The sequence below is a fragment of the Cavia porcellus genome, unplaced genomic scaffold (genome assembly GCF_034190915.1).
Source record: "Cavia porcellus strain 051 isolate PalLab524CR breed Dunkin Hartley unplaced genomic scaffold, mCavPor4.1 scaffold_14, whole genome shotgun sequence".
Classification (NCBI taxonomy): Eukaryota; Metazoa; Chordata; class Mammalia; order Rodentia; family Caviidae; genus Cavia; species Cavia porcellus.
Genome location: NW_026947497.1, coordinates 36,278,002 through 36,298,703, shown reverse-complemented (window position 1 = coordinate 36,298,703; position 20,702 = coordinate 36,278,002). Strand labels below are relative to the sequence as shown.

Genomic DNA, 20,702 nt, shown 5'->3' with positions numbered 1-20,702 from the left:
TTCGGTACCAGGAATTGAACTCATGACCTTGCCCCCTGCCAGGTAGGCATTTATGCTGCTGAGCTAAACCTCTGGCCTTATTACCTCTTTTTAAATGTGGTCACCAATGCAAATAGAGTTCTAACCACAGGGTCAAGGTCATACAATCAATTGGTGGTCATGAAAGGCCTCAAATCCAGGTCACCCCATTTCAGAGATAACCCTTATCCAGCACCTGCTGTCATCCTATAGTCTGACAATGCCACCACAAAGGCCAAGACCCAGGCTCCTGGATCATTTTGGTACAACCTGTCTTATTGTCAGTCAATCATGAAACAATAAGTGACCATTTAGGGAACCAAATAATTTAGTGGCTTAGCCAAGGCCAATGATCTTGGTGACAAAATCACCACCAGAACCCTGATGTCTGATTCCCAGTATGGTGCTCTTTGTGATATTTTTAAAATGAATTTTGAAGGTTATGATGATTGCCTAGATACTTTCCTATTCCCGTGTCATCTGTTATAATACACAATTAAAAATTTTGGCTTTGAAACCTGTGACAAATATTAATGTTTTATTTACATCATACTTGGGGAAGAAAATGTTTATTTTTAATATCTATGATATTATGAACATATAAAATGTACATAATAAACACTTGCTCTGCTGTAAGCTAATATAAGCTCATAGGGAAAATGAATATGTTTAATTAAATTTAGTTAAAATGTATAGTTAAATCATTTGCAGTACAATAATAAGGACCAATAAACCATTATCTCTTTACTATTGCACTGGAATTTTCATCAACACGTTCTATTAATATCATCTTCATTTCATGGAGCAGGGGGTGTTGTGGGAATTGTCTATGGTCTGAAAAGGTAGAAGCAGCAGCAGCACAAATGGCATCGTCCTTGTGTTAGCATAGGAAATCAGACCTTCGGTATTCTTTAATATTTACTAGTATTTGGGCCAGATGAAGTCTTTGATTTATTTATTTATTTGGTATTCATTTGCAGTGCTGGGGTTAAAGCGTGCTGTGTAAATGCTCTACTCCTGAACCTATCGCCAGCCTCAGATACAGTTCTGAGTGCTTTCTACATAGTAACTCTTTCTATCTTTATCACCACTCTGAGTTATGCTACAGGTGAGGAAACTGAGGCACAAGAAAAGTTAAGTAAATCTCAGAGCCACAGGATTAGATGTGGCTGGATCAGGATTTGGAGTCAGATACTGTGACTATAGGGACCAATTCGATAACCCAGTGATGGCGAACCTTTTAGTGCTTTCAATGATACAAATAACCCACTGCGACACATGTGCCATCGGTTGGCTGCCACTGCTGTAGCCACTCCGTTAGCCTGTGAGAATGGTTGAGAAGACCACAGAGAAAATTAAAGACCTACTGGAAGGATCATGCCCTCCTTACCTCCTGTTTCTTTTTTTATTTAAAGTTTTAAACACTCTCCCTTATCAACTGCAAATCTAACAGTAGTTTGTATTCGCTCTTTGCCTTACATTTATTCAGACTTGCCAATAGATAGCAAATAGGCATCAGGAGCAAGGAGAGACTGCCTGGGAATCACAGGAATGAGCAGGCTATAATACCCAGCTTTTGAGAAACACTCACATGACTTTTTCATTTTAGAAGTACATTAATTCTAAAGCGTATCTCAGATGTCAGAAACACGTCTGAAGGAAACAAAACAAATTCAGCTGAGTAATTAAATCACAAGGACGGAAGATTCCATTGTCTAAGCCAGTGGAGAGGGAGGTGGACATGGACATGGGAAACAGGAAGTGAGCCTTCCTGACCCCTTTCCTGGAGAGACTCCGAAGCCTTGGGTCTTTCCAGCTAGACACCACTAGCATCTTCTATTTCAGTGTCCCCTGGTTCTCTCCTAACCTCTTTGTTGATTCCCAACTGGTCCAGAGGCAGAGAGATAATTTCAATAATAATTTCCACCGGGCAAGAATAACAAAATGTTGTTTGTGCCCATAAGTAGCTCATTAAACAAAACAGATAACAATAATAAAACTTCATGTGGGATATTTAGGTTGAGACTTGGCAAATGGGTTTGAAATCATCCTGATGTAGTTACAAATAGCAACATCAGTTAGAACTCCAGTCAGACTCAGCTCTGTGCTAGCTGCCTGCCCCTACGACCATGTGCAAATTATTTGGTTATTTCATCCACGCCTCAGCTGTCTTCTCCTCAAAGAGCCGCCGACCTCTGAGTGTCTTCCTCCAACAGTCTCATTCCTCCAACATTCATTCTCCTACCAGCGATCATCCTTACGTTCTTTGATTACTGGTCAAGTGAGCACTTAATAATTTTTTCTGATGTATTGGGCTAAGATGAGTTGTTGAAGTGACTACCTGTTAAGACCAGTCCTATGCTGGCTTTTGGCTATGAGAAATCTATATAAAATCTACTGAAAACATCAATTAAAAGCTTTAAATTTTAATGTAGTGGAAAGAAATAATAGTTCACTTTTAAAATAGCTTTTTTCCTTTTTAAATACAAAATCAATATATGTTGATTGTAGAAAACAATGGGAATATGGATTTCATTGCCCGCCCCCAAAAACTAAAGTCATTCATTATTCCAACTTTCACAGATTATCACTAAAAATAATTGATGTTTCTGCTATTTATATATATTTTTATGCATGATACATTTGTTTGCTTGTGTATAGTAGGGTTATAGTATATACTTTTCAACCTGATTTCTTTGCTCAATATATCATTAATACTTTTATTGTTATAAAATATCTATTTATTATATAATATGCATTTCATAAGACATACAACTATATTTTAATCAATTTGTTATTGTTTTACATTTGCTTCTGGATTTTACACCATTGCAAACAATTTTTATAAAGTTACCTAAAAAGATTACAGTTATATATCTATATATATTAATAAGTAACTATATAAAGTGTCATAGCTAAATAGTTATATGTGTTAATAATAATTTCTTTCAGATAAATTCTGAAATAAGTAATTATTGGGTCAAGACGTGTGAAAAACTGAAAATCAATTTCAAACAAAACAAGCCAAAAAAAAAAAAAAAAAAAACTACCTGCTTACCAGGTACAAGAAGCATTACTTCTTTATGTAATTCCAGTCACTTAATTCCCATGGCAACTTTATTGTTCCCACTTTACAGATATGCAAAGGAAGCCTAGAAAGCAAATGATGTACACAGATGTGGGAGACCTCTTCATGCACCTGGGATAATGTCTGTGGCCACAGGCTGCTCCTGGTGGCTCCTGGGACTTCCTATCTGATGGCAGGTCAGGAAAAACTGGAGAATTAGTATCCCTGGCAGCAGCTGTCAACCAAGGAAGGATGGAAATGAGTGGACAAACCATCTCCTTGTCTGTCCACTGCTTTCCAGAGCATTCCAGCTTGACCTGGTCCATTTGTCCACAGTGGTAACTGACCTAGAAACACACATGTTTTTTGTTGTTGTTGCTTTGTTTCTCCACGACCTTATTGGTAGACTCCTTCCTAAATAAACCACTTATACTCAAATTCACATTTCAAAGTTGGCTTCTTGGGAAACCCAAACTGAGGCATCCAGGTGGTTATTTTAGCAGTACAAAAATGCTCACCTATTATGGCCTGTTTTTACAGAAAATCAAAGGATGGCCTGTAAGGAGTCATAAAACATATGAAAATGCATGTTTGAGCCAGAACCATGTGACATGTTTAAGCAGCTATCAAAAAGTATTTTGGGACCAGGTGTTAAACTGTTATATTATTTATTCTGAAACTGTAACACATGAAATTTAGTTTGCCACACTTCTTAGAGGACATATTTTTATCATCGGCCTGTGTCTATTTTCTCAACCACTTTCTAAAATTCCTTCCTCCACCAGAGTTTGTCTGGAGTCCATCATAGTCCATCACACATGGGATGTGACTCACCTGTCACTGCAGGATGCTACATAGCTTACGCCCCTAAGTTCAGTCCCCTAGTCTCACATCTTTGCCCACCTGTGATTCAACTGTCACACTGTTATGCAAAAAGAATATTAAAACTTTCCATTGAAATTCATCTATATAAGCAGTTCTTGATTATCCAGGACCTATATTATTTTATGAAATGGTTGGAGTCTTCATTATCTTCTTTCCCTTTTTCTGATCATTTTTGGCTATCATCATCATCATCATCATCATCTTAAAAAGCAGACTTGATATTCATGGAAAAAATGGAGATTTAATCTTTAACAAGCATACTTTATTAGCTATTAATTAAATATATCTTTATTACGGGAGAAAGTTGAAACTTTTGTGTCAAATTATTCTTCAGGTGTGACTCCCTGTCCCACATTTATCCCTCCAGGTGTGACGCCTCTTATTTCTCGGCCTCCAGATCAATGAGTGCTAACAGCTGTGCCATTGCCTCTAGGACCGTCATACAATTAGTCTGCTGATGAGCTATGCAGGCTGCTTTATTGCTCCACAGAACATTTTCATAGACGAGGCCTTGAACTTTAAGGAGTATACATACATTATGCCCCATATGTCACCGCAGTGCAGCTCATTGGAGTGCGCACTTTTCAGAGCCCTCAAGTTCATCCTCTTTTATTTAGATGGACCAGGTAAAAACTATTATCCTCCCAGTCATTTTCTCTCCAAATGAACACCAGAAGATCATGTACCATTTCTTAAAGAGTGAAGGACTGGAAACAAAAACCCCAGCAACTTTGTAAGGAGCTACAGTAGCAGCAATTTCCTTTTTCTTTTTAAATAAGTAAGAATGATAATGATGAAGACTTGGTTCAAACAGTACTCTAGATCTCAAAGAAATGTAAACTTTGCTTTCACATTTAAAACTGTTACTAGAAAATCAGTATTTATACTATTTCAGGCTATGTATTTTCATTCTACTATGAAACATATCATTTCAGTGGAAGTCTGTCCAGTATAAATTTGTGTCACATAGAGTCTTCTTTTGAAAAACATAAATTTTAATTTTTTGAACTTTCTGATTTTTTATAATGCTGTCATCATTTAAATGACAGATACCATTATTTGTGATATATTAATGTATTCATCTTTTATAAAGGAGAAGAAAGTGTTATGTGAAATTTTAATTTCACATTTAATTTAAATTGTAATATGATTTTATAAATTATAAATTTAAAAAAAACAAAAGGTTTAAAGAGAGTTGAACCCCTTAGTGCAGAGGAACCTAGAGTTCAGTTTACCACAGTTCTATTCTGTAATTTTTGCTACAAAAATATGTTAAATTACTACAACAGAGTTATCTGTTTTAATTTTTAGAAAGCTCATGACTTTAAATGCAAAGATAATAGTATCATATTTTCACAATCCTCAAGTTTTTAAGTCACATTTTATAAACTTCTTAAAAAGCTATTTTGCATTCAAAAAAAGCATTACATAAGATCAGATATGAAACATTGATGCTTATGTTGTGGCTTAAATTATTGTTGAATAATTTTGAGTAATATGATTGCAGTTTAGAAATGAATCCACTTTCAAAATTAGAAAACATTACTGTTTTCTTTTAATATGCACTAAAATATTCCTTTCTTTTTTTTTTTTTTTTTTTTTTTTGGTCTTTTTCATTTTTATCGGTACCAGGGATCGAACTCACGACTGCCTGCTTGCAAGGCAGGAGCTTATGCCGCTGAGCTAAATCCCCAGCCCAAATATTCCTTTCTTTTGCTTGTCTAATGCTGGATATTTTAAGCATTTCTCTATTTAGCTCCATGTATGGAAATGAAAATGAAGTAAACATCATTTGGAAAACATCACTGGTGGAAAAGTGCTCGTGTGTGGTTTCACGTGGGCACACACAGGAAGAAGTCAGTTGCAACAGTGGGGCTGCAGGGTCTGGAGCAGCTGCTCCTGTGTAGTCCTCGAGAGAAGGATGGTGCGTGAAGTGGACCTCTGGAAAAATGGATAAAGCAGAGGAAAACTCCGACACAAAGAGGGAAAATGACTGCTGGTTCCCCTGAGCTCACACCTGAGTTGTCCCAAGCTGAGAAGTCCCTTTACCATGTTTCACATACTGGCTGTGAACCACACACCACCAAGGACAAACTGGCTGCAGACAGGCTCATCTGCAGGGTGTGCACAATGGTGATCAGCCCTCCCCTGGGAGAAGAGGGCTGATTTTTCTCCCAGCCAGCATCTGAGCTTCCATCAGGTACCCAGCCACTAAATCAAGAACAGAAGGGTACATTTTATTTAAGTAAAGATTTAATTGAGACTGCTTAATGGGCAGTAGACAGCTCTGATAATCAAATAAGTAACCCAAATTCCTTTTGTTTTGATGTAAATTTTTAAACTTAAATTATTCATAAAATAGTAGCTAAAAGTTTTACATACAATTTTGGTTTAGTGTATTTCCATTATAAAATTATGTGCAGGTACAAAGATAAATTTAAGCACTATATAATTGTTACACAATCAAATTAGTAAATTGCAGTTAAGAAAAATAAGAACAAAACAGGCACTTTGAATGGACAAGTACTAAATATTACCTATTACAGTATTATTGCTATTATTATTCAGTGCTAAGTGTATCATAGCCTGTGGTAATAATAGTTTCTTTCATTTGAAAGTCATTTATAAAGTGTAAACACACATTTTTTCCCATTTGATATTCACAAAGATAAAATGGAACTGCCACTAAGATCCTTATGTTACAAATGAAACTTAGTCTTCAGACACTTCTGTGACTAACCCAAAATCACTCAGCTAGTGTGTGGCAGAAAGGATTTGGATATTTCTTCCAGCCCTTTCTAACCCATAGTTAACCTCTGATACAAAGATCGTACATCAAAACCTCCTGTTTCAACTATTAGACCACTTAGTTACAACTCTATTGCTGTGTATTGATTACATGAAGATGTTTGTTACTATGCAATATCTGTACCTAAATAAGCTCCTACTTTGTATACCTTTAAATTCACTATGTAGACTATGTAGCTATACACTGGACATTTCCTCCAGTGCTAACTATAAGTTTGGGGATATTATAGGCCAGCTCAAAACATAGAAATTGTAAGTTTATAGATGTATGCTCCTCTAGCATTTTGAAAAAAAATTTTAGTATATATATATACATATGGTAATGTGATATGGTTTTTTATTTATTAGAACACAGGCCACAAAATTTACACACATTTTATTAATTATAACAAAGCCTTGATGAGTTAGGCATTTTAAAGATGAAGAAACTAATGTTCGGAAATGTTAAATCACTTGGAAATGTCACACAGTGAGGTGTTAGCAAGACTGGAATTCCATTTCTAGTTAACTTTAAAGCTCACTGCATGAACTACTTTATCATTTCCCTACTCCCCAAAATTGATGTAAATAAATTCTTTTTAAAAAGTATGTTGAGAGTGCTGTATTTGAGAAATGCAAACATCTAATGATCAAGTGTTTGCTAACAGATGTGAGAATTTATATCTATTCCAGCAACATTAACCAAGTTTTATGATGCCATAATACACTGGCCCCAACTATCTTCCCACAGTCATTTATGCTCAGCCAAGGAAAGGGGGACAAAGAGGGTGAAAATGGTGGTTCAAAGAAGTCATTTCTCTCATAGACAAACTGATTCAGACTACACAGAGATGGTCAAAATATATTATGAATGTTTAAAAATTTATTATAGTAACATATATTGCTATTAATCTCCCCCAAAATATTCTTCACTTCAGACCCACTTGTCCCATCATCCTTGCCACTTTCTGAAGCAGTTCTGGGAGTCCTCTTTTGTGGATGTCTTTAGATGATCAAAATTCAATCATATATACAATGTATACATATATCAATGTAGGTATAAATGTAGATATAATTTGTTTCTGACATGGTTTTTAAGAAACGATCACAGATAGTATCAGAGAACAGAAAATGAATGTAAGTAAACTTCTTTGCTTTTTCTCTCCCTAGACTATTGACTCTGGCATAGTCTATGTTACCATTCTTCAATCCTAGAGTTCTACTGGTTTTATTATTCAGACCAGATTTTTCACTTTCAGGGGGAATGGAGATACAAGAAGCTGACTCCTGAAGAAAGCCAAGATTTATTGGCCTAAGAGAGAAAATAAGGCAGAGAAAGACAGAAAAAGAAAGGAGTTATAACCACTGGTGAGTAGGATACAGGAACTTATGAGTATATGAACTGACATGAAGCTATAGCCTTCAGAATATCCCACTGATTGATGTTATGGTTTGTATATAGATGTCCCCCCAAAGCCTAATAAAGACATCCACCTCTGCAGTCATATGTGGAGCTTTTTGGAGGTGGTCGGATCTAGATAGTATCTAGAGATAGCATCTAGAGATGCTGCCTAGGGCAGGGATGCTGGGATTGATTCACAGTGCAATGTTAGAGTTAAGGATCCAAGTGGTACCCACCCACAGGGAGGGCAGCCTGGATAAAATATGAGAGACTGAAAAAAGACTGCTGCTGTCATTGCTTGTTGCTTGCTGCTTTCTTCCTGCTGCCTCCTGCCCACCATGGCTTTCCCACGGACTGTTTTCCCCTTGCCAGGCCGCTCTACCTTGGAGCCAGGCAACTATGAACTGAAATGTTTACAAACCGTGAGCTAAATAAACCTCTTATCCATTAACTTTGGGTTATTTTGTCTCAGCAACAAAGAAAAGAAACTAAGGTAATGAACAAACTGAAAAAATTGCAAAATGGAAAAGAGGATTTTTAAAAAATATCAATGTTCTGAGTTAAGCATATTATCATTTACTGTTCTTTGTGGGTGATTATGTAGAAACTGATATTGCCTTTAGTTTAGATTTTATTTTTCTTAGTATGTCATTTTACCAAGACTGAGCCATGAAGAATTGTGTTAGTCACTATTTGTTAGAAATAATTTCTGCTGTACTATGGCTTTATATTTGCTCATGTCTATGAAGTCGAATGAATAAATAAAATGTCACTAAAGTTACTTAGTGAACTCCTAAGGATGTATAATTTTACAAATATGTTTCATAACCTCCAATGTTAATAAGTCTACAGCAAACAAATCATTAATGGCTAGAAGATTAATGTCAGTACTATTTTTCTTTGGATCTTTCTGTGTGATGCCCCTGGTGATGCTAGAGATTAGGTCAACCATATGTACATGTTACTACTAATATTAAAAGCATCCTAATTTTTTACAAAGATGCCAACAAATTTATAAACATACAGATGGCTACTGTTTGGTACATTGCATAAATAATGGTATACACAATAAACCTTGTACTATAAAAGCAAACTGTTATGGTTGATATATTCTGGCAGTTAGAGAAGTTTAGAAGTTTAAGCAACTCAGTAGGGGGCCAAGGTCCTTCCTTTGTAAACATCCCCTCCTGTGCAACAGGAGGGCAAGGAGATGTGTGAGTGCTACACCGGTGGGGGAGGAGTCTCCTCTCTCCTTTTGCTCTTGTTGCTTTTGAGGTCTGCTGCCACCTTGAATTGTTGTCCCTCTGCCAGGCCACCATGCCTTAGAGCCAGCTGGTTATAGACTGAAACTTCCAGAAACTTTGAGCTAAATAAATCTTCCCTTCCTTAATGTTAGAGGTCAGGTATTTTATCTCAGTAATGAGAGAAAAGTAAATAAGGCACAAATAAAATAACAATCTTGTAAACCTTGTTAAGTGGAGTGAAGCACTTAGGAAGGAAGAAAATTCATAACATTTTATGTTATGGGAGTGACTGTTATGTTAATGATAAGGGAGAGACTTCCATTTTTTTTTAATTTAAAGAAAGACAAAACAAGATAGAAAATGGGCAGAAATAGTAACATACTTTCAAAGAAAAGAAATAGTAATAAATCACTAGCTGATGTATACATATTGTCCCCCTATAAATAGTTGTTCAAGGTACCCAAGTGGAACATATAAATGAGATTTCAACCAGAGAGACTGCAAACAGTTCTGTTCAACTATCCAACAAAAACTAAGTATTATGGCTATCAATCCTATACACTTAGACATGTATACATTTATCCATACCTTCATTTATGTTGAGACCTAACAGAGCATATTAGATTAAAATCCTTCTGAACAAAGATTAATACTATTTCTGGATTTCACATCATAACACTCCGGGATCAGGATTGGGTACTGCAGTGCCCCTTTCTTTCTTTCAGAGTTTTTGTTCATTTCATCATGTGTCATACGATCAGTGATAATAAACTGTTCATAGGTTATATGTAAGCTTGAGTCTTAAGATGTATTTCTATCCTTTCTATGTTAGAGAGAAAAACATAACAAAGCAAGGAAGAACTGATCTTTTTCCTATAGACATATAAAACTAAAAAGACATAAATCTGCTGTATAAGGAGTTCTATCCTGGTCACTGTGCTGTTTCTTGTTATCATCAACAGAATTGGCTATATCATTAGATAAAGTATATTTGAGCATATCAGTACATAACAGAATTAACAGAAACACAACTTTATAGATAGTATAGAGCTACAAAAACAGGTAGTAATCAAATCAGAATGGATATCATAGTGAATCATTGTCATTTTCAGTATAGTTGTCTGTACTCCTCAACTTGTTGCCATCAACCTTACAGGTTTTGAATACAATCTGTCAATAATAAGCAGTAATCAAACAAGTCAGTTTTAACTAAGATCAGTCATGATATAACAGTATAAGTGATACATGGATCCTGATTGAGTTAATAGGGAATTAAAGATGTCCCCTATGCTATGGACAGCCATCCATGCCCCTGAGATCCAATGCTTGTATACAAACTAGGACAGAATGAGTTCCAGTCAAGTAGAGTGGCACGAGTAATAGGGGTTTTAATTCCTGATACACTATTAGCTACATCTTCTGCTGGGTTTTTTTTTTTTTTTTTGAGGACTATTCCTCTCTTTTACTCCTCCAGAATGAACTGTGTATTTTTGGGTCTCCCCAACACTCGCGGATTTGTATTGGGGGGGCAACCTGCTATTTACTTAAGTGTTTCTGAACTTTCTCACTCCTGGGCTGGCTTTCTAGTTATATTTCTTCATTTCTTAAAGCTTGTCTGTTCAACCTATCCGTATATACTTGTCTAGGTTACCCCTATTACCCCCTGGTTCCCTATCACATCGAGTTCCATTTTCTCATGTTTGATTTTGGTCTATATAACCTTCTTCAGGCTAATTATATTTCCTATAAAGAGCCTCTCGGTGGACCCTATCTCTTGATCCACTCTGCCTGGTATTCTCTATTTTTTCCCCGAAGTTACGGTATCTAGGCCATCTATATTAGAAATTACGTCTAACCTTCTCTGCCTCATTTCTATTGAGCTCTTTTTCTGTCATTGGTTGTCAGTTTGTCTTCTTCATTTTGCTTTCTGCTCCATTCATTGTGGCCTCTCTGTTACTGCTTTTGGAATCTTGTTATTTTTCTCTTTTAGAATATCCTTCAGTATTCTCTGTAGAGTTGAATTGGTGGTTGCAAATTCCCCTAGTTCATCTTTATCCTGGAAGCACCTTGTTTCTCCATTAATTTCTAGGGACAGTTGTGCAGGATATATCAATCTTGGCTGGAGGTTATTATCTTTCAAAACTTGAATTATTTTGCCCCAAACTCTTCGTGATTTGATGGTTTGTGCTGAGAAGTCTGCTGTAATTCTGATGGGTTTTTCCTTGTAAGTGATCTGTTTCTTGTCTCTGATGGCTTTTAATATTCTGTTCTTATATTGGATTTCTGGAATTTTTATTATTATATGCCTGGGTGTAGTTCTGTTTGGGTTGTAGGTGTCCTGTATGCCTCATACATCTGAGTATCTTTACCTTTTGCTAAATTAGGGAAATTCTCCTGGATTATTTCTGTGAATAGCCTTTGTAGTTCATGCGTTTGTGTCCTTACTTCTTCCTTTACGTTCTTAATTCATGTTATAGATCCTCTTATCATCTTCTAGCCTTTGTATTATTGCTGTTTGCTTCCTTGTTATTTTTAAGAAGCTTTTCATTTCATACTCCCACATTACAAATCTGTCCTCCAGTTCAGATAAATCTTAGTTTCTTTCAAGCTGTTATGCCAGCTTTCAATAGAGCTTTTAGTTTCCTGTTGATCTCTTTGAACCTGCTTCATGTGTTCTATGTTTTCTCTATTTTCTCCATCAAACAATTATTCCCTTTTTTATGTTCTTCCATTCCACCACCTGTTTTTTCTTTGGCGGTGCTTAGCATTTCTCTTACTATTCTACTTATATCTTGCTTTACTTTGCTAAATACTTCTCTTTTGAACTCAGCTATGAGGCTCCGGATATATCGCTTTATGTCTATTGGTGCCATGTCTGATATTGCATTTTTTTCTGTCTTCATTCTCCTTTGCATTTACCTTTCCTGGATCAGTGTTCTCAGGATTGGGGACCGAGAATCCTTTCTTGTTGCCTGCTCTTCTCATATTTTTTGTTCCTTCCATACAGGCATATATAGGAGGCCCAGTTTCTTTCTTTGTGGGTTACAGTTTGTTTGAATCACACCGGCTAGGTATTCCCACCCACTGCAGTGTACTAGGGAGACACAAACCTGGGCAGCCTCTACTGGGCCTGCCCTTCCAGGTCAACCTACTGAAGGCTTCACTGCTAGGGTGCACTGCCAGGCTCAGGGACCTGGTTTGGGCTAGCCTACTGGGTCTTAGTTCGTGGTGTCACCCAGGCCAGGCGTTCCCCACCAATCTCTCTCGAAATGGGAATATGCGACTCAAGTCACTGCAGCACCCTGTTTCGGCTAGTCTTCCCGGTCCCAGAATGTCCTCTGTTGAAGCCTCCGTATCTATGGAGGGGTCCCGTTCCTCTCACTCACTGCAGGTCAATGCAGGTCTCCCCGCCAGTCCGCTCTTAACTCGGTTTGCCCATTCTCGAATCTCTATCCCTGCTGAGCTGATTCAGATGGAGCAGTGGCAGCAGGGAATTCAAATCACGGTTTCCAGAGGCATGGGTTTCAGCTTTGGTGCTGAGATTTTATCTGTTCCAGTCATAGGACCGGGATTACATTTCCAGTTGGTTTCTCTCAGCTTAGTTTGTTCCTGGGTCAGCAGGGTATATCTCCCCCTGCTTAGGACTCCCCACACCGCATCATACCTGGATTCTAAGCTGGCTATCTCAGAGAGCCTCCGTAGCTGCTGTTATTTATCTGCCATGTTCTCCAGAATCCTGATTTTCTTGAAATAACTTCATGGTTGAAATACGGCGGATTCAACTTTGCACAAAGCATTAAATGTAGTTTTTAGTAAAATATCTTCCTCTAGAAAATCTTAGAACTTCATAAAATACCTTTGAAATCCAGAGTTACTCTACTTGGAACACTTGCAAGTGTAAAATTAGTGATGGTGAAAGTGAATTGCCATTTTTTTAGCATCTGACATGTAGGTAGAATGCTCCTATTTCAATGTTAGGGTCTCCATGACCTCTTTTACAGCTTTATTAGTGTAACTACAGTTCCTTTTCACTAAGACCTCTTCTTCACTAATAATTCAATTGTAAATAAACCCATTATTTGATTTACTTTTGGCTTTATCCTATCATTCAGTAAATATCAGTGTCAGTTTTCTGTCTGTATGACTGAATGCCAGAAACTGAGTAATTTGTAAGGAACAGAGGTTTACTAAGCTTGTAGTTTGGAAGCTAGAAAGTTGAATAACATGGACATAGCATCTGGTGAGGGCTTCTTACTGCATTGTAAGTGGTAGAGGGTATCATATTGAGAGATACAGCAAACATGCTTGCTCATGTCTCTCTCTTGGGCAATGTCACCCTAGAGTCCCCACTGCTCATCACCTCATCTAATTTTAATCACCTCCCAATAAAAGAGAGATTTGGGAATTAAGTTTCCAACACAATGCACTCCAGAGACACACCCAAACTATGGCAAACAGCAAGGGATGGGTCATCAAACTTATTATGTGTATCACAATTAATAAATAAGTAAAAGCTTTAAATAGAGGGTACTAGCAAAATTTAAAATTCTTCTCTTTCAAATGAATGGGACTATTTGATAGAGATTTACATTGTAAAATATTTACCTAAGTCAAGTTACCTTTTAAAAAGTCATATAAAAGGTCTAAATAAATGAATAACATTGCAGTAAGTACCCAACTACATTGTAAAATATTTACCTAAGTCAAGTTACCTTTTAAAAAGTCATATAAAAGGTCTAAATAAATGAATAACATTGCAGTAAGTACCCAACTTATGAGAGAGTTCCATTGCAAAAGAATGTTTATAAACTGGATTGGTTAGTAAGTCCAACAAAGTGAATCTGACACACCCTACTCTCATGATTTGTTTGCATCTATGAATATTCATAATATGAGGTCCATTAGTATCTGTGAAAGTTTGCAACTCGAGTGTTTGTAACTCAGGAACATACTGAGAAGGGAAGGGAGAAATTTATGATACAAGTTAAATGTATCAGTGTGAAAATATTGTGGTTCAGAAACTTAATATATAAGAGAAAGAATAAAGCAGTATATAGAATTAATGTTAAGAATTAAAGACATGAAAAGGCAGAACATGTTAAGTGTAACTATACACTGTCTTATGTGGGTGCTGATATGACACTGCTGATTTGGGGACATTCTTAAACTCCCTTTACAGCCACCACATGACTGTCACTGCTTTTAAGCAGATGAAGACAATGCTGGTAATATGGTTAGGAAGGAAGAAAATTCATATATCAAGAAAAAATGTTAAGGGAAACTTCCATTTTCTTGAAATAACTTCATGGTTAAGACAGGTTTTAAAAAATGATTTTTAAAATGTATCAGACATTTATGATAGTTGGTAGCTGTGTAATCAGTCAATCAGTCCATCAATTGGGAATCCATCAATTGGGAATCAACCCTAATTAATTAATTTTATTATTGTATTTTTATAGAATATTCACTCAAGAAGAAAGGCACTGCCCTATCACAGATTTCTAATAGACATATTAGAACTAGGAAGAGATAGAGAAAGCTATGCTCTAAATTATACACATCACCTATGTCACATGACAACCAGTACCTGGTGCACAAACAAGAAAGTAAAAGAAGATTCAAACACAGTTTGGAGAATGTCCTTTGTTCTCTTAAAGGAAGCAGAAAAAGACAAAAAACTACAATACTAGGGAGAATTAAAGCACTTTCTTTTCAAAATCCAAAGTCAGCAAGAGTCAGGATGTCAGGTTTTGTGAGAATTTATAGATTTCAGTGCTGCAGCACAAGCTGGTTACTCTCTATATTACAGAAGAGTGAGACCTCCATCCCCCAAATAAAGCAAAACTGCCATTCTCCACCGAACAGCATCCTAGCCCATCTGCCAGTCCCTGATGGTTCCTTAATATTTGTTCCTTGTTCCCGTTTCAAAGCTATGAATCTAACACCTTTGGTCTTGGTATTTTGTAATCCTGGCCTGCCTATTGGTTCTTCTATAAGTCCTCAGTTCTGGGTGAGCTGTGACTAAGAAGGCACCAATACTTTGTGTCTGGCAAGACATAGACTCTAGTTCTTCCTGACTGCAAAAGTCAATCTTGTTGCAGTGGAGAGGTAGGCCTATTACTAAACTATGGCCCTATCTGGTTTTCCAAGATGTTCACTCCATTGGAGAATTAAATGCAGAGGATAAACTATGCCTAACTATAATCTAAGTGCCTGCCTGGGGCCCGAGTACAATTCCCACCGGAAGCAGCTACATAGAGCTTTCTCATTGCAGTCTAAATCCTGGGATCAAAGGCAGAAGGAACTGTCACATTTCTTTTAGAAACACCTCGTTCTTTTGCCTATTGTGAGATCACCTATCTTGTTTTCCTGATACCTTCCTGGAACTTCTTCACACAGCTTCTCTTAGGTCACTTCCTTCTATGACTAATAAACATCTCTAGGAAATTTCACTGCTCCACAGCTTCAGTATGCTGTGAATTTCAAATTTATATAGAATATTAGGTTCTCCAAAAAAATAAACCAGTGAGAGAGATAAACTCTTCTAATCATCCCATGTTTAAACTTCTTAGGGTTGATTAATTCCCTAGTTATCACAAACTAACTAAATATTTAAAAATAACAGGAATGTATTCCCTCATAATCTCTCATATATATATTTGAGAGAGAGAGAGAGAGAGAGAGAGAGAGAGAGAGGGAGAGAGAGAGAGAGAGAGATATGAAGCCCCACTATATGCTATCTTCAAGCTGTAGACCCAGAAAAGCTGATAGTGTATTTCAAAAGCTAGAGAAGGGTGTAGTCAATAGTGTAGATTCTAGACTGGAATGAGTATCTGAGAATCATCAGTGCTGAGGGCAAGAGAGAATCAGCATCCCTCGTCAGTCTGGCAGTGTGAATTTTCACTGTTTTGGCCTTTTGTTCTCTGTGAGTCTTCAATAGATTGGATGAAGCCTAACACATTGAGAACGGCCATCTACTTACTCTGTCAATTTATGCTAATCTTCTCCAGAAACACCTTCCCCGATATATCCAGAAGCAACGTTTGCCATTTATCAGGATATTTCATGACCTAGTCAATTTGACACACAAATTAACTGTCACAAATGATATCTTCATACATAAATTTCTTTTTAATCTACATTCTCAGTTGCCTATTTGGACTGTCTGTAGGCATCTCTAAAGTTCCTCAAATTGAGCTCAAACTCAGAACTAGGCTATTTCTCCAAGAGGAAGTATCTTTTACAGTCCCTGCCTCAGTTAATGACACCAACATCCACCCAGCCCTGTAGCCAGGAGCTCTATATTGCCTCTTCTGTCTCCTTCTCCTCCTATATTTTGTCTATTCACAAGGTTTGTGACTTTTGAGACTAGAAGTTCCCTGTATCTTTACTACCATTACTCAAGTCTAGAGACTTAGATTCATGCAATAATAAAAAACTAATAAAAAAGCTGAAGCTTTATTACATAATGGACAGATACTATTTTAAGATTTTACATAAATTATTTCTTCTAATCTGTATGTATTGATTTGCTAGGGCTGACAGGAAATTGTGACAAACTAAGTGACTTAAAATAACAGAAAAATTATTTCTTGTTATCTCTAAAGGCTAGAACTTGAAATTGAGGAATTAAACAGGGTTGTAATCTCTTTGATGATTCTATTGAGAGTAGTCAAGCTTGTTTCTTTCATTGTGACACTCCTTGACCAATCGCTATATCTCTGCAATCTCTGTAATCACCCATCTTCAGTTTTTGCATTTGGAGCCTTCCCAGTCAATCCAGGATAATCTCTTCATTTCAAGATTCTTAAATTAATTACATCTGCACTCATAGGCTGCCATTTAATCCACTATACTCTATAAAGTAAGGTAGCTATTAGTGTCACAAGATACATGAGCCAATTAAGACACAGAGAATGTAAGGGATTTACCCAAAGTTAACATTTCAAAACCAATTTCAATAATCTCTGAAAGGAGTAACTGTTTTGAGAAATTTTTCACTTTGATGACAAATATGATTTCATTAATTCATTTACTCCTAGGCTATCCTGTACCACTAGAATGCAGGATACATCAAGATTTCCATCAGATCTCCTACTTTCTGAGGTCTCCATTGTACCTTGGGTAATACCACCGCATCTTTGGTAATATCACTTCATTGCATCACTTTCTTAGGGGCTCCCAGCAAAGAGAAATGACCCTGTCACATATTACCTTTATTTTCAGGACTTCCTCTTAAATATGTGTGGAAATCTGCATAAACTCATGACTTTGCAATCTAATAATATTGGAAAAACCAGAATGACACCAAGGTCTGCTGCCAGCTTAAGTAGTAGCCAGGCTCCTGGACCGTAACTGCAGTGGCTTTTGAGTGCCTGAATGACTCAGCATGGCAAAATGAGTCTCACAGAACCAATTCTCCTCATGGTTCTTCTTGACTATTGGACCCAGGGTATCTCTTCCTAAAGAAATGCTTACACTTTTGCACCCTGGGTCTGCAAAGGTTGGGATCTTGTAGATTCCTGAGTTTTTCTCAAGGCATCTTTTTTCTCATCCCAGCTCAATGCACTCAGTTTGTTTTTAATCACACTGATCTCTTTAGTATGCACATTTTTGGCCCCAACTTTATATGTGCTGTTTTTCTGATCAAACTACAAATTTTTCAAATATTTCTTCTCTATTTTTAGGTCTTGATTTTCACTATAAATCTGGCTAAAAGTAGCCAGGAGTACCTATGCCACAGCCTGAATGTTGCTCTGTCTTGGAATTTCTTCTGCCAGATCATTTAGCCAGATAATTTAAAATCAGCCTCACAAAATGCTGGCAGGCATGAACAAAATGTATCAAATTCCTTTCCAGAATGTAACATGAATGACCTCTTTCTACTAATAAAGTACTTATTCCAAATTAAAATCCTTTAAGTTTAACTTTTACTGTCCACATTTTTATCCCGCTCTTCTGAGCACCAAGCAGCATCACTCACTATGTATGCTCTACTTATAGATTCAAAGTTCCCTTTATTCTGCTTCTCTAAACTTTTCCAAACTCCTTCTGCAAGGCAGTTCCAAAGGCTTCTAAATCATGTGATCATGTAGAGTTTAGAGCTATGATCTCCAATTTTCAGATTACAGTTTTCTGTATTGATGAACATTCCCCTCACAACTTAAAGAAGGAGAAATTTACTTTGACTTAGTAACTATAAAGTTTTCAACCCCTAGTCAGCTGACTCCAAGACATAAGCCTCATGAAGGAAGGGTATGATGGAGGAAAGCTGTCAGCTAATGTCATCCAGGAAGTAGAGAGCAGGGGAAGTACCCAAGAGGAAGGGGCCAGGGACCAGAAAGAGCTCGTCTCATCGTTGTGCCCACATGACCCACTTACTTCACTAGGCGCCACCTTCTAATAACTCATTCAGCTATGAATTCGTCAATGTTCTAACTCTCACAATTCACTCACAATCTTTTCATCTCTCCAGGAATCTCCTTATCCAGTGGAAGTGACAATCAAGATTAACTGATAGCCACTCATTAAATTCCTAATGACAAGTGTGCGTCTTCTTGGTCTCTTACGTTCTCCAAAGTAGTTTTGTCGAACGAATATTAATTTAAAGATAATAAACAGAAGGGCCATCTAAGAAAAGTAGTTTTCTATGATGATAAGTTATAAAGGAACCAGAGAAAAATATCTAGTCCCAACGTAAATGTCCTTACTTGGTGTAAATATCTAAAGCAGTAAATAAAACCTCAAAGCTGAAAGGTAAGCCAATACTGACCATCAAATAGAATTATTATGAGAAATACCTGTGAAATGAAATAGGAAGCTACTTTATCTCTATTAGAAGTGAGAAATAAAGAAAAGAAAAAATATTTCAGATAAATACAGGAAATAGCTTCTGGTATTTTGTTTCTATTTAAGTCAAACAAGCAGAGCCTGGTTGCAAAATAGGTAAGGATGAGTTTCCTCGTGATGCATGGTACTTCTCAGGTTGGAACTAACAGCCTCCTCCACTTTCGTTGTCCCCCACTCTTTGCCCCACAATACCAAGTATCTATATCAGAGCAATTCACCCTATTGCTTAACCACCATATTTTTCTCTAAGCAAAATTTTCCAAATCATACTATAAAATGACAGTAATTTTTAAAGTACTTATTTTGTGTTGTTATTTAAATCTATTTCACCTTGTCTTTGGTGATATCAGAGTATAGTGGGTCATATCACCCCATGTATTTAACTTTCATATATCTCAAGGTAGCTCTTGGAAATTGACTATATCCTGCCTTCTACAAACAATTAAGTCAATTTCTTTTATGCTTCTAGCATATTGCTATGTTGTTTTAGTCCTTGTAAATAGGCCCACAGATGTCAGGCTCAATCCATTTTTGCTGACCTTATAATCACATGAAGTATAATATTATAAGAATAATAATTTCAAATTGCAATGATTAAAGGCTTATTCCAACTTACTGCTAATGCAGTTTCATATTCTTCAGCAGCCAAGTGTGCTAAGCCCAAGTAATAGGAAGCTTCTCCTTCCATTTTTTTGTCATTTCCTAAAGAAGATATAAAACTATTAGGATATATTAAAGAACTCAGTTTCTCACAACAGACGCTTTAGTTTTTAAAGCAGTGGAAGTTTATTATTTTTAAGGTATATAAATTTACTAATGATTTCAAAAACCTAAACATGCACCAAAAAGGGCTGGTGTGACACAATTCATCTGGTTCCCAGATGTCAGAGTAAGTATATATCAATATGCTTCTGAGAGGTTTTTTTTTCCTTTGTATACAAATTCAACAACCTATGAAGAGAATTATATACCATGATCAAATGAGATTTATTCTAAGAAAGCATAACTGGTTCAACATATGCAAAGCAATTAATGCCCTGTATAATGGTAATAGAAGAAAATCCCTACACGATCATCTCAATTGATGCAAATCTTTAAAAAACCTTTCATTCAAAAACTCCTCAGCAAATTTAGAGTGATATAAGGCAATTTCCTCAGCCTGTTAATGGCCATCTAAAAAAACTCTAAGCTACCCTCAGCAGAAACAAAACTGTATTTAGTGGCAGAAACAAAACTGTATTTGCAGATGACATGATGTTTAACAGAGGAAAGATCCTCACACTGAAATCTACAAAATGTTCCTGAAAGGAATTAAATGATATATAAATAAATAGGCAGATAATCCATATTCATGGATTGGAAACTTGTTGTAAGAATGGAAGTATTCCTTAAATTGTTTGATAGATTCAGTCTAAGACTTATCAAAATATAGTTGTTTTTTCTGCAGAAA

At 36.5% G+C, this 20,702-nt stretch overlaps 1 protein-coding gene across 1 annotated transcript in view; it reads right to left on the bottom strand.

The window, feature by feature from the left end:
• Positions 1 to 20,702, bottom strand: part of Ttc29 (tetratricopeptide repeat domain 29) — a 219,524-nt gene that overhangs the window by 131,899 nt on the left and 66,923 nt on the right. Inside the window, exon 7 of the mRNA XM_023560358.2 lies at positions 19,869 to 19,954. Coding sequence (XP_023416126.2) covers positions 19,869 to 19,954 — 86 coding nt within the window. The remainder of the gene's footprint in view (positions 1 to 19,868; positions 19,955 to 20,702) is intronic.